The following is a 15,396-nucleotide window of genomic DNA, read 5'->3' as shown; positions in this document are numbered from 1 at the left end:
TTCTTTAAAGATCTAAAACAATACAATTATTTTTGTACTATGTCAGATTAGTAGTTCAGGTAAATTGTGCAGCTATGCCATGATAATTTAGAGTTTAGATAAATTTAAACTATTCTCTGGAACCTAGAATTTTATTTATTCTATTACTCTGTCATTGAGAAGTGAAAATAGCTACTGCTGCTTTATTCTTGGGGCTGTGATTTTGCCACCAGTCCGCACAGAGTCCTTGAAGAATTAAAATTCACCTACCAGCTGCTGGTCTGGGGTGCCTTTTTCACTCCTTTTAAAATTATCACAGAATTGTCTCCAGGTTCCTACTCTCCGTTAGCTTCCCTGACAAATCGGGATTTAGTACCACAGCTCATAAGGCTCTCACTGGTTTGTTCAACTGCTTTCCAAACACTACCATCCCCACCTACCCTTTGACACGCTTAGATTTGGGTTGTTGGGTTTCGGTTGTTTGGCTTTAAAAACCTAAAGACTGCAACAGCTATGACAAAAGTCCATGATTCAAAACACTGAACCTTTAGTATTTGCAGCCATCTGTAAAGAAGCAAAATTCAATAAACAAAACCCATTCCGAGAGCTTGCTCTATCAATTATGTTTAAAGACAACATAACAAACCAGACGGAAGTGGACTCAAGTGCTATAATACACAGAGGTGGCTAGGGGATGAGGAACCCCAAAACTGGCCAAATAAAGAAATAGGCAGGGAAAGAAATTTGACTCTAAGATAGAAACACGAACAACAAAAGGCAATATGCCTTAGCATTTGTAATGAGAAAAAAAGAGCAGTGAACAGCACCAATAATTTCTTCTCCGGTGCAGGGATTTTTATATTCTAAGCACCAAACATGACAAATTGGGGCTTTTTCCGCTCCATTCTATCAGTTTTATTCCTATTCTTTATGGAAACAGAATTTGAGAGAGATGAAATAAATACGTCTCTACAGAAGTTGTTCTAAAATCTATAGGAGATTTAATAGAAAGTGAGAAACTTTCTACAGGCTCTTTGAACCTTCTATAACAGGGTATAATTTTCTTTCATTCTAATGGAATGGTTCAAAAACCTTTGGAAGTTTATTTTCTATTAAACTCTATAGGACTGTTCCATAAGGGACATGAGAAATTTCTGCTTCGGTGAAGTCAATGAAAGCCATGAGTATACACTTAAGGGCAAGATTTGGCCCTGAATTGCTAGTTATGGAAACATGAACAGCACTTTTAATAAATTAAAACATGTATCATGTTCAATTAATACCCTCCATCGAGTGATGTCTCAGCAGCAGTAGCAGAGTTTTCAAAGTGTGTATAACCAGGTCAACCATACAATACGACCAACTGAACAAGCCCACACACAAATATTTCATGAGACAAATTTTCAAAAGTGACTAGTTCACATTTAGGTACCTACACTAAGTACTATGGGAGCTGCTAAACACTGAGTACTTTGAAAATCTGTTCCTTCCCTAACCCCAATTGAGGGTGCTCAGCACTTTTCATATACCGGTACGTTGTGTAAGAAACCACCACAATGAACAGGTCAGAATTAGGATTGTGTACTTGATTGTGATTTTCAGGTTTTATGTAGGAAACAAGGGTAATAGTATGTTGAATTGAAAGTGATTTGTATCAGAGTATTAGCATGTCAGTGGGGTAGAGTGTTGCAGTGGTACTAAATTAATGCTTGCAGATTGGCATTTTGTTATGTGTGTGTTGGCTTAATTTATTATTTCCTTGCCTTGTAGAGACCCAAGAAAATTAAATCTGTATGTTACGGAATCTGAATTTCCTGTGGTTTTTTTTTTTTTTTTAATTTTAATTTTAATGTAAAGAGATGTGTGGTCACAGCACACACAGCTGGAGACAAACTGATAACCTAAAGATGGGCTACGAAAGGATGTGGTATTACAGAGCCATTAAAATAATCAGATTTCATTTGAAACTCTGCTTGACCAGTGGAAAAACCTTTAACATTCTAGCTTGTTTCTGGATAGAACTCAAAGCTTTTCATAAGACGACTGAAGACCCTGGCAACCTGAAAAACTCTGAGTACCAATCAGAGAAAGCTTAAGAAAAATTTTGCTTACCTTTTGATAAAAATGTTTCATTCCAGAAAAAAAATGCCTTCTAAAATTTTACAATTCTAGAAGGTGGAGTGTCTTATTCTGTGTGGCAAAAGAAATGCTCTGCTTCACTTCAGAGTCCTCTAGCCATAGGAACAGAGAATTCATAAGCACCTTACAATTAAATTACTACCCCATAATTACTTGGTCAGACTAATCACAGAATCTATTACAATATACAGTTGGATAAAATAATATTTTAAATCAGAAAGTTAACCAAATACAGTTGTCGAATACATCCAAATAAAGTTGAATTTACAATTGTAAACACAGACTACAAATCTTCCGTGTTTCTTGGTCCATTATTTGCAATCTTGATCAATTCAATTACTGCCCTGTCCAGTATGTAAATATAAGATAACCCCATGTTTATTTGAGTTAAATAAAATCATTTCCTGAAAGACTGTGATAAAAGTCTGATTCATCTTGAATTGGAGAGAGGAGATTTGGTAAAAGATGAGATTTAAAAAATAAAATCTCAATCATTCCATACTCTTAATTAAAATGCTATTAAATGTGCTGGTATCTACCACAGCAACAACAGACATTTTACTTTTGAAAAATATAGGAAGCAAAAATCATTTAGATCTAGATTAACCTTATTCTACTACTGCAATATAATCAAAAGATTTATGGGCACCTATACACCTGGAAAGTGACTTAAGGTTTCCCAAGTTTAAAAAATGAACATCTACAGATCATCTACTGGAAGTGAAAGCACAAGGATTTATTGTTCAAAAAGAAAAGTTTTATTAATTAATAGGTATGCATCGTTAATAAGCCCATCAAAATAGTCCCTAGGCATGATACCAACACTACAGTAGTACTGTATTTTCTCACAAAAAGGATATACACTTGAGACAGACAGATGTGAGATCCGGGAACCATGAGGTGAAGTGTGCCAGACAGACATGGATTTTTGTGACAGTACATTTTAAAAATGTTTTTAGGTTCATGGCTTACTGAGATGTTTTCCTGGGGAATCCCTGAAGAGTGGTTAATGCAAGTTCTCCAACACAAGTTATACAAAAACTCAGTTTCTGAAGCTTCACCTTTTGAGGAGAGGGCCACTGACTAGTGTCACCTATTAAAGGCCCAAACTTCATAAAGAAACCCTTGAACTGTCCCAAGGTTGTTCTTGATCTGAAACCTGATATGAACTTTTGACCAAGAGAGCAAACCGGGCTGAGGGGTTTGAAAGACTAGCACCTTCCAGAGCCCTATTTGGAGTTGGGGGAGACCTCTGTTAAGCTTTTAGCATGCAGGTAGTTCCTTTTATTGTGTTTTATATGTTTTCTCTATAATACTTTTGCCCTAAGAATAAATGTACTTTGCTCTGTGAAGGCTGACTGGTAACTTGTGTACCCTCCTGTAGCTCCTGAAAAAAGAGCAACCTAGAGATGCTGGATCTCAGTCAGACCTGATCCCTCCACAGTCTGTCTCTCTCTCTCTCCCCCCAGTCTGGAAGGAGAGACATGGGTCTCCATCCAAAAGAGGTGATGGCTAAGCCTGAAACCTTAAGAGAGTTACAACTGAAACTGTGACAACAGGCCTTATGCTGTACCTTGAGGTTTACAGAGTAGTGCACCGGGGAAGGGTGGTGTGTATAGTCACGAGTCCTCCATCAGAAATGCCATGCCTTTAGATCTCAGCTGTTCAAATATAGGGTGTGTTAGCAAAAAACACAGAACACTATATGTACTCTTGATGGTAATATTAACCAAGATGTTTAATATTCTGTCTTACTAATGGATATTAACAAGATTTTTGAAAATGGATGCCTTAATTTTGGCTCCTAAATCCATATTTAGGCAACTTAATAAATGGCCTATTTTTAAAAAAATGCTGAACATCCAGCAGCTCCAACTGAATTCAATGGTTGCTTAGCATTTTTGAAAAGATCAGTTATTTTGATGTCTAAATATAGATCTAAGAATAAATTTTTAGGCACCTTATTTTGAAAATCATGATATTAAGCTTCTGTTATAAATAAAGAGAACATATTTGGGGTTACGTTCAACCTAGCATCTTCCCAATCAGAATTTTTGATCCCATTGGAATCACAGATTAGAACTTATATTATCTCCATCTATGCACCAACAAGATACTCAGTTCTGTACAGGACTATTAATACAGTCCCTTCCCAGAGAATTTATATATTGGAAGATAAAGTGCACTGTGATATCTAGAAAAAAGAGCTACCTGAAGAATAAAAAACTGAAAACATCTAGGGAAGGTAAAAATACAACAGTAGTATTTTAACATAAGTATTAATAATGTATAGGTATTAATAAGGCCAATAAATTCTTTACACACACAAACTTATATACAAATATACACAAATACACTCCTGAATGTGTCATCTCTTGGATCGCTGATTTAAATTTTCAAGATGAGCTCTGTGACAGGTATCCATCACATAGTGAAGATTTCTCACTGGAAATCATACTAAAGTTTTTCTGTGGAGTAACCTTAATTCTGTAATCTTACGAGGGTGTAATGTAAACAAAATACATTTATAACAAGAATCTAACACTCTCACCTCTTTTTGGCCTGGTTTAGATGCAATACAACTGATTTATTAATACCAGTTAATGTGATCTCTGAAAGGCTTTTTTCAAGATATCTGTTATACAAAAACAGACAAGGGCATATAACCTACAGTCCAATCAATTTTACACAAAAGCTATTTAAGTACAATTTTAACAGCAGCAGAGTCACCACAAAGGGCAACGTTCTGCCCTCAGATATGTACAGCTCCCAACAAACTCTTCAAGGGATAGCTTTTGAGCCACTGCTTTAGAATAATAAAGTGCCTACCCTTTGTAAATTAATCCACATGCCTTTACTTCATTTCCTTCAAATAATTTTTCAAAAACTGCTTAAATAAGTTCTCAAATTCTCTTTTCCCAGATTCATAGATTTTTAAGGCCAAAAAGGGCAATTATGAACATCTGGTCTGACCTCCTTCATAACACAGGCCATAGAACCTCACTCAAATTCTGCATCAAGCCCATAGTTTCTGTTTGAGCTAGCAGTGGTCCTCAAACTTCATTGCACTGTGACGCCCTTCTGACAACAAAAATTACTACACGACCTCATGAAGGGGACCGAAGCCTGAGCCCGCCTGAGCCCTGCTGCCCAAGGTGGGGGGGCCAAACCCCAAGCCCCACCACCCCAGGCGGGGGAGCCAAAGCCGAAGCCTGTGCCCCACTGCCCAAGCAAGGGGCCAAAGCCCAAGGGATTCAGCCCCGGACAGGAGATCTATAATGTGAGCCCGCTGCAGAGATCTGAAGCTGAAGCCTGAGCCCGGCCTCGCAGACTCTGGCTTCAGCCCTGGGCAGCGGGACTCAGGGTTCAGCTTCAGTCCCGGTCAGTGGGGCTCGGGCTTCGGATTTGGTTCCAAGCTTCGGTAAGTCTAATGCTAATCTTGGTGACCCCATTAAAACGAGTTTGCGACTCACTCTGGGGTCCCAACCCACAGTTTGAGAACTGCTGAACAGCATATCTTTTAGACTGCAAGTGATGGAAAATCTATCACATCTCTAGGTAAGATACTCCCATTATCAGTTATCCTCAGTGCTAAAATGTGTAGCTTATTTCTAGTCTGGATTTGTCTAGCTTAACCTTCCAAACTTCTCAATATGCCTTTTCTGCTAGATTAGAGACCCTACTATCAGAATCTCTCTTCCACATAGGTACTAGTTGAGAATGATTAAGTTACCTCTTAACCTTCTCTTGGATAAAAACTCAACAGAACTGAGCTTCTTATGTCTTTTACTATAAGGCATGTTTTCCGATCCTCAAATTATTCTTCTAGCTCTTTTCTAAACCCTTTCAATTTTTCAAACTCCTTTTTGACGCATGGAAAGCGGAACCAGATACAGTTTTCTCACAAAGCTGGCTGGAAAATGGATATCCCCTTCCTGCAAAAAAAATTCCCAAGTTTGAAAATAAAATGCCCCAAACCTGGACAAAATGTCAAAAATGTGAAATTTTTAATAGGAAAGGCTTTCAAGAAAAAAATCTGTTTTGGGAGAACTGAAGTCCAGCACTCGTAAAATTGACAAGAGCCTTCCAGCCTGGCTGCCAGAGAGGCACAGAGACAGGGCTCTAAGCCACCCACTCAGCTTCAGGGCTGGAGAGGCCATTCAACTTGCACACCTTCCCCCCAGCTTCAGGAGCATGAGAAGCAGAGATTCCAAGTGCTCATTTGGGGCGGGGGAATAAGAAAGGAAGAGAAGGGAAGGAGACAAAGTCATGGAAGCTCAGACATGGCAGCCAGCTGAGAAAGCCTTTGTCAATTTCACTGGCAAAAAGTGAAACTGACAAGGCCGGGGGGTGGGGGAGGGGATGGCAGATGGGTATCTGTTTCTATTTTCCCAATCAAAAAATTATGATTTTTTTTTTTCTGAAAAACTGAAAATTTTCAGTAGAATATTTCAGTTTTGCATAAAGGGAATTTTTCATCCAAAAAAAAAAATCATTCTAATGAAAAATTTTCAACCAGTTCTACTCACCAAAGCTCTACAAAGTAGTAATACCCCCTTCTCAGCTGTTTCTTGGTATTTCCCTGCTTATGCATCCAAGACTTACATTAGTCCTCTTAGCTTAGAGGTGGGCAAACTACAGCCCGCGGGCTGCTTCCAGCTCATGAGACGTTTTTATCCGGCCCCTGAGCTCCCGCCAGGCAGCAGGGTCGGGGGCTTGCCTCACTCCAGCACTCCTGCTGGGGAGTGGGGTCAAGGGGTTGCCCCGCTCTGCCAGGCTCTCCCCAGCCCCCGACTCACTGATGAGCACCATCTTCCTGGAAGATTCCTTCCAGCATGCAGAAGAGCCACACTGCGCAGGCGCAACTTAACCGCACTGTTTCCGGGATCAGAACCCCACCCCTATGCGGCAGCCCCCCACACACAGCAGAGACCTCCTGGTCTCCTATGGCCCCACCCTCGAGAGCCTCGAAACTGCCCAGGGGCTGCAGCCTCCACCCTTGGCAGTGCCTGGTACGGCAGCCTTGGTGTCACTGCCAGCAGGGCCCCTAGGTGTTCCAGGTACCACCCCCGTGCCACACCCCATGACCCTTTCACCTTGGTAACATCCCTTACAGAGCCCCGCCGCACCACATCCCATGAGTCCTCCCACTCCACCTTGGTAACATCCCTTACTATGTAAACTTTTAATAAATACAACAGTGCAAACAGAACTCAAAGTACAACAGTAAGATCATTTCAAATACACCATTTTGGGGGGGAGGGTGGGGCACAAAGTTACAAGTGAGCTGACACCTGCCTCTGCCTCTTCTTGTCCACACAAGTTCTGGGATAGAGTGCCATGGCTCAAAATTATCGGCGGCACTGATGCCCAACAAATCCAGGCTAGAGAGCAGGCCCAGTTTTTTCACAGTGCGTGAAATCTTCTAAAACAGCAGTTTGAAATAAGGGCAGCAGTTAAGATTTTCTTTTCCCTTTCAAAAATGAGCGCTGCAAAAAAAAAGAAAAGTGGACAAAGTGTTGGGTTTTTAACAAAGACTGGAATGCAAAATATTTTTTCACAAACGTGAACTCAAAGGCTGTATGCCTGATTTGTCAGGAGAGGATCGCAGTGTTCAGGGAGTACAATTTGAATTGCCATTTTTCAACGAAATATCCTAATTATGGCAGTAATTTAACAACTGAGGAAAGGGCAAGAAAAGCTGAGAAACTCGCCACGTACTTAAAAGCTCAGCAAAATATATATGTGAGACAAGCTACAGTTCAGGAAGCCACTACAAAGGCAAGTTATATTCTGGAGTTTAAATTTACTAAACAAAATAAGCCTTTTATTAAAGGGGAGTTTTTGAAAGAATGCATGGTTCATGTTGCTGGCATGCTGTGCCTGGAATACCAAAACAAATTTGAGACCATTAGTTTGTCACAAAAAACTGTTACTCGCCCTGTAGAAGTGATTGTGAACGTTTGGCTTCTGAGCTGAACAAGAAAGCAGCAGGGCTTTCCATTGTTTTTGTTAGCTCTTGATGACAAGTGGGCTATTATCAAGAGGAGGAAAAATCACTTTTGTAGTGGTAATCAGGGTGCCCCATTTCAAACAGTTGACACGAAGGTGTGAGTAACAGTAGGGGGAAATTAGCAAGGGGGAAAATCAGTTTTTAGTTTTTGTAGTGACCCATCCATTCCCAGTCTTTATTCAGGCCTCATTTGATGGTGTCCAGTTTGCAAATTAATTCCAGTTCTGCAGTTTCTCATTGGAGTCTGTTTTTGAAGTTTTTTTGTTGAAGAATTGCCACTTTTAATTGCTCATTGATCTACAGTGCAATTCCACCTTGAAGAAAAAGTACAATTCAGAAAAAAACTGATGAGTTTTATGCCTCCTTGAGTGAAACAAAGTTAATAAATAGCCACAAGGTGGCACAGAAAATCCTTGTTTTGTTCGGCTCCACCTGTGTGTATGAACAAACATTTTCCCTTCTGAATTTCAACAAATCTCACTACCAACCAGCATCTCAACTCAGTATTACAGATTTCCATAACAAGAATGACACCGGACTTTGATGCCATTGTAAAGAAGGGTGACCAGCTGTATTGTTCACATTAATCAAAGAGGGCATGGAAAGGGGTTAAGTTTAGTTTAATTATTGTAATATGTTGTTATGATGGTATATTTATAATAGTAAGTAAGGTTTTATGTTTATTTCCACTAAAATGTATTAAATAAGAGTCTATTTGAATAACTCTGAATTGTTAATTTTGGGAGCCTTTATGGCCCGCCATACAATTTCCATACCCAGATGCGGCCCTCAGGCCAAAATGATTGCCCACCCCTGTCTTAGCTACAGCACAGCACTGGGAACTCACATTTAGTTGATTTACCATCACCCTTAAGTCCTGTTCAATATCACTGCATTCCAGGACACTGCTACCCATTTTGTATGTGACCTACGTTTTTTTCCTATATGCACAACCTTGCATTTAGCTGTATTAAAAGACATGTTGCTTAAATGAGGCCACTTCACTAAACAATCCAGATCAGCCTTTCCATTGCTGTACATGAGTCTGAGTAGCAAGTCAAACAAAGGTGACTACATAATGTTTCTGGCAAACACTCTAGTCTATTAATATTTATGTGTATTGTAGTAGCACCAAAGGGTCCCAGCTGGGGAGCTACATTTTGCTAGGCACTGTACAGACATAACAAAATGACTATCCCTGCCCGGAAGAGCTTACAATCCAAGTTTAGAGATACCTACCTAATTTTAATAGTATCAGGTTCTGTAGAGGTCAGAATAGAGATTCATATAAATGAAATGTTTCTGAAAAATAAAAATCAGCTGTCTCTAACACAACTTTTTCCTCATTCTCTCAGACACACACAGATTTGCACTAAAGGTTTCTGTTAAGTCTTACGAGAATTGGAATACATTGTTCTTGAACCCATATTCAAATCATGTGTACATTTCCTCATTAAGGAGTGGAGGAAAAACTCAAGAGAACAAGAGGCAGTGTTAAAAATCAAGGAGCCACAAAGTGAAGTTGAGAAATGACTGGTCATCAAAAGAGGAGTGATCTCTTTAGACATGGACCAATTCAGCTGTACAATGGACTCTACCACAATCCGCAGCAAAAACTTCAAATATATTGAACAAACAGGACAGACACTAGCTGTGCTATAATATTCTACCCTTATGTCTTCCATCCCAAATATTAAAAAAAAAATTAACTCTTCATATCTGGGTATGTTTAACTTTGAGAGCTCATTGGACCAATTTCTTTTTCTAGGACACTTGGCTTCCATGTTCTGACAGAAGCCATAATTAAAAGTTAGTCACTTAACTAAACAACATGAAGTTCAGAAGAAATAACTACTGCTTGCCATTTTTAGCTGGAAACATGCACTCTCAGGTCATCAGGGGGTTCCTGTCAACATCTGGGATGCCCCTTCAACAAGCTTTGGACATTAGCTATGAACACTTGAAAAATAAATACTTTTCAGAAACACACAATGATGAAAATGACAATATGCCAGAAAAGTCAAACCTGTAGGAACCTGTTTAGTCATACAATTAAGCATAGAGGGAAAGGCAGGAACCAATGAGACACTACTAAAGAAACACAACTTCCTTAACAACCTCACTGATTATAAGACTGAAGCTTCCTTTATTATTACTGTTCCTAGAAGAATCTGTACAACATTTACTAATTTATCTGAATACTCAGTTGGCAGTGTAGCTATTTAAGAACTTCTGCATGAAATTCAGCCTGTTATTGATCAACTAGTGAAGAAATGTATATAATCTTGAATTTCTATTCATGCGAACATGACTTTTTATACAAAAATGGCATACCTTGGGTGACTTTTAGAACTCCTGACACTTTTATATTCTAAGGCTGCTTCAACACAAAACATACAACACACAAGGGAAAATTCTGACCTCAGTAACAGAGAGAGACATTCAAATATAAAGTCAGTTTGAAGATATTCCCTTTTATTAGAGAAGCCTCTAGTGATAATGATGAGATAGAGCCATTAAAGCACAAACTCCAGCTGACTTCACATTTTTTTCCTCCCAATTCCAATTATAGTATTTAGCAGCAACAATTTTCTCTGAATAATTTTCTCTGAGTTCTAGACAGACAGAACCTTCAACAGCTGCGATAAACTATAAATGATTTGAGGATGCATTTAACATGTAAAGGGGCACCATCAACTTAAAAATGTCACATTTTTGCAATTTTTAAACTTACAGCAATAGTAAGTAAAACTTGAGATTTCTATATATGAAAACACCTTGTTTCTTTATTTTTTACAGTTTGTTTACCTTGTGCATTTGATAGAGTTGTTTGCTAGCCTATTTCACTGATTTTTCTGTTTGCCTGGAACTTTCACACAGCAACAGTAGAGAAAAACATTTTTAAAAATAAGAAAACTAATTTTTAAAATCACAGAAATTGGAAGGGCGACTTCGTATTGGTGCACAACAATTGGAAAACAAGAACAGATTTTTAAAAGAGTCATATAGATTGCTTCCCTATTTCTGCCCTAGAAGAAATGCAAAAGAGGAAGTGAGGAGAAAGAACACTGGATTCCTACTGTGCACTAAGTCACACAGCAAACAATTCAGGGGTTCATGGCATTAAGATATCTCATGCAGAACAGGATATGAGAAGCTCTGGAGGATTAAGTACAGCTGACAAATATTCTGAAAACCTTTCATTACTCCCCTTCCCTCACCCCCACCCCATAAACATAGGAAACACTTGTTGCAAAGAAGCTAATTGGCCAAGATTTTACATTCCAAGCAGGAAACATTTTCCATTCTGTTAATGAACTTCCATATCACTATGAAAGTAGCACTGACTTTGAACACTACTACTTCTAGACATTAAAGTTAAACTGCTAATTTGGCTCCAAAAAGGCTGTCTATTTTTAAGAAGTAATGTGTCAGGTCATTAAATTTGGTATTACTTTCTACCACATCCTCCACAACACAGCCTGGATCTCAGTCTCCACAATTCCTTTCCCCGTCCCAATTAGCCTTGCCCCACTTGATTACTGCTCTTGCCCATCAGCCTAGTTCCATGTACATGATTTTCAGTCATTTCAGGGCCTCTCTCAAGCATAGCTTGTATTTGCATACGACCTTTAAAGAGAATACACCGGACCCTCGCTAGAACGCGGGATTTGGGATCCATGCGCAGTACCGTGTTAACGCGGGGACTGCATTAAAATGAATTGCAATTAAAGTAATTAAATTTGGGATCCATGGCCGCGACCGCATTGTATGTGAATTTGCGCTATATAGACGCACGTTCTAGTGAGGGTCCGGTGTATGTATTTCTAAAGGGATGCTATCAGTTCACTTAGGCTCAAATATTTCCATTCTTTAATGTTAATCCCATGCAGCATCCCTGACCGATACCTTTCATTGGTAATAATCATGCTGAGGTTCTCAAGACGCACACAGCTCTCCTCTGAGCTCTTTTTAAGGCATCGTGAGACACTGATGACAAAGGGGCAACTGCTATTTTTCCCTGGGGAAATTTAAAAGTAAAGACCAATAATCATGTCTGGCAGTCTGACTTTATATGTATTTGTGATAGCAGCCAGTGAAAACCCTGAAACGTCAGATTAGAAGTTAAGATATTGTTCTGAGCTAACTGTCTATTGGACTATTATTATTTTTGTTATAAATTACAGCATTATTGTATTCTAAATGTTAGAGTTTTGTTTCAGGGGACTTTCGTTGTTAAAGGTTGAATGTTAGGGCATTTTTATAAACATACACTCTCAACCCTACTCCAAACATCCATGGGGTCAAAGATTCATCACCAGCTACACATTTGAAGGGGTCCTTCTGTGTACGTATCTCCTCAGCCTGATCAGAGTTTTTGTCTGCTGGGGCTGCACAAAGTTTTAGGTTGGGCCAGAGTGGAGCAAGAGACCTGTCAAAATGAAGCACCATTCTTTGATGAGCCCCTACGTTTTAATGAAGAAATCTAGGAAAACCCAAGAAATTTAATTAAGTCTGGAGCTGTATTAATGCCCTTTGGCTCCACTGCATCTACTGCAGGAGCTCTGCTCCACCGCAAATAAGGAGAAAGTGTAAATCCTGGTGCAGGCAGGTCCAATTGATACAGGACTATTCCTACCTCCTTAGATCAAGGGTTCTTTTTTTCTCTAAAGATCCCTGTGATTCATGGAGTGGGAAGCCTTGGGCCCTCTAAGTTTAGTAGGCTCCGAAGTCCTCCCTCTTAAGTGGAGAGCATATAGTAAGCTTATGCAACGTGAACCTTGTAGAACTTTTCCCACTGGCCCATTCCTGTGAGAGGGAACAATACATGGGGTCCTCAGTGATGTTAGGTTTCTGTGATGTTTCATGGTACAAAGGTTTCATGGCATGAGTTTGAGATGGTCACCAGTCATGAATAATGAAGCCATAAGCAAGTAATGCTGGTCATTTCAAATGAGAGCTAGTAAAACCTTTATACTAACAAACATCATCATACGTATGTCTCTAAACATGTAATTATGCATTCTTTTAAAGAGGGGGCAACCTTTTGTTCAGGCTTAAAAAAACCTTACCTTTTTTAAAAAGAAACTGCACAGACAGGTACAGTATGCAATTCATGCTCTTTTGGGGTGCCTACATTAATATGCTTTAAAAACAGAAGTCAGACTTCATAGGAATATCACCCTCCTGTCAACTTTAGTAATCAAAATCTACATACACATATGCCTTAAAGCAACATAAAACATAAAGCAAAATCTTTGCTCAAAGGCGATCACTGCATTCAAGGAAGTAAAATTTCTAACTAGGATATTTCTGTTTGTTTTTACATCCACCTTAAAAGAACCTGGAAATCAAGAGACATAAAGGAAGATTTATTTCTCTAAAACAAGAAACCAAAGTATCACCTAAAGACCTAAAGCTTTCCCTTAGGATTCAGGCCTTGTGAACGGGGTGGGCGAGCGGGCGAGGAGGGAGGAAGGGAGTTGCAGCTATTGCAGTTTGCACAACAACGAAATAATAAGGCAGCCATACCTATCCCATATCCTTCATAGAGTTGTCTTTCATGCTCTATGGTCTGTTTGATGATTATCTCCCGGGAACTGTGCTGCCTTCCTTGTCTGCCTTTAATGCTGTTATGTAACTTAATTTGCTCCAGCTCATCACTGAATCGATGTAAATATCTGAAAGACAACAAGTTTAAGCTATGAGATGTCTCGTAATATTTTAATAAAACTATACTGGTTTGGTCATTTGACAGGGAAATATTTCTTTGCCATCTGCGCAACATCTAAATATGCCACCGATGCAAATCATGAATTTCGTGTGAAAAACGGTAATATTCTTCCAAAAGAGAAATTCTGTTTAGGCTGTGACCTCTAGACTCTTCCCCCTCAGACTTAGCAGAGTATATAGCATGTCACCTATTGTAGCCAAGAACCTCTGGGAGAAGGAAGACTAGCGCTGTACTGGGAGAACTTCCAAACGACTACAGGATAATGAGGAGAGAGCAGATTTTGCTCCTACCTGTTTGTTATTATACGCAGCATTACCTGTTCCACCTATAGCAAAGGTCCAAGGCCAAAATGCCCTCTGTAATTTAGTCTGACCTCCTGCATAACACAGGGCATAGAACTTGCCCAAAATAATTCCTAGAGCATATCTTTTGAAAGAATATGCAACCAATTTAAAATCTGTCAGTGATGAAGAATCCACCACAACTCTTGGTAAACTGTTCTCACCATTACAAATTCATGCCTTATTTCCAGTCTGATTTTTGCCTATGTTCAATTTCCACTCATTGAATCATGTTATACTTTTTTTATTGATTAAAGAACCTGTTAAATATTTGTTCCCTATGTAGATTTTACAGACTATATTCAAGTCACCCCCTAACTTTCGTTAAGCTACACAGATTGAGCTCTTTGAGTCTATCACTGTAAGGCATGTTTTCTAAATCCTTTCATTTTTCTCATGGCTCTTTGCTGAACCCTCTCCAATTTATCAACATCTTTCTTGAATTGTGGGCACCAGGACTGGACACAGTATTGCAGCAGCAGTTGCACCAGTGGCAAAAAAACCTCTACCTCTACTTGAGAGCCCCCCGTTATTCATCCCAGAATTGCATTAGCACTTTTAGCCACCGCCTCACACATGTTCAGCTGATTATCCTGGGAAGCAGGGACTTTCAAAAAGATTTGTGGGCTGTAGTGGATAGAGTCCCCATCCTTTAAGTGTGGCCTACATTCTTTGTTCCTAGATGTATACATTTAGCCATACTAAAAACATGTTTGCTTGTGCCCAGGTCACCATGCGATCTACATCGTTCTGAGTCAGTGACCTGTCCTCTTCATTATTTATCACTCCCCCAATTTGTCTGTCATCCGCAAATTTTAACAGTGATTTTATGTTTTCTTCCAGGTTACTGATAAAAATATTAAATAGCATAGGGCCAAGAATTTATCCCTGCAGGACCCCACTAGAAATACACTGGCTTGATGATGATTGCCCATTTATAGTTACATTTTGAAACCCATCAGTTAGCCAGTTTTAAATCCATTTAATTGGCACCATATTCATTTTATATTGTTCTAGTTTTTTAGTCAAAATGGCATGTGGTACCAGGTCAAACGCCTTAGAGAAATCTAAGTATATTATGTCAACCCTATTACTTTTATCAACCAAACTTGTATCCTCATAAAAAAAGTTACAAAAATCTAGTTAGTTTGACAGGATCTATTTTCCATAAACCCATGTTGATTTCCATT

The 15,396-nt window shown here is 39.2% G+C and overlaps 1 protein-coding gene across 3 annotated transcripts in view; it reads right to left on the bottom strand.

Moving 5' to 3' along the window:
- TMA16 (translation machinery associated 16 homolog) overlaps nt 1–15,396 on the bottom strand; it is a 56,662-nt gene that overhangs the window by 23,033 nt on the left and 18,233 nt on the right. For all 3 annotated transcript variants that reach the window (XR_012158610.2, XR_012158611.2, XM_073341535.2), the window contains exon 5: nt 13,664–13,812. Coding sequence is in view for 1 of the 3 variants with exons in the window: in XM_073341535.2 (XP_073197636.1) it covers nt 13,664–13,812 (149 nt within the window). In the remaining 2 variants the exon portion in view is untranslated. The remainder of the gene's footprint in view (nt 1–13,663; nt 13,813–15,396) is intronic.

Source organism: Lepidochelys kempii, chromosome 4 (assembly GCF_965140285.1).
Source record: "Lepidochelys kempii isolate rLepKem1 chromosome 4, rLepKem1.hap1, whole genome shotgun sequence".
In the NCBI taxonomy this organism is placed as follows: Eukaryota; Metazoa; Chordata; order Testudines; family Cheloniidae; genus Lepidochelys; species Lepidochelys kempii.
The sequence above is the reverse complement of the archived record's forward strand: the minus strand, read 5'-3'. Positions and strand labels throughout refer to the sequence as shown.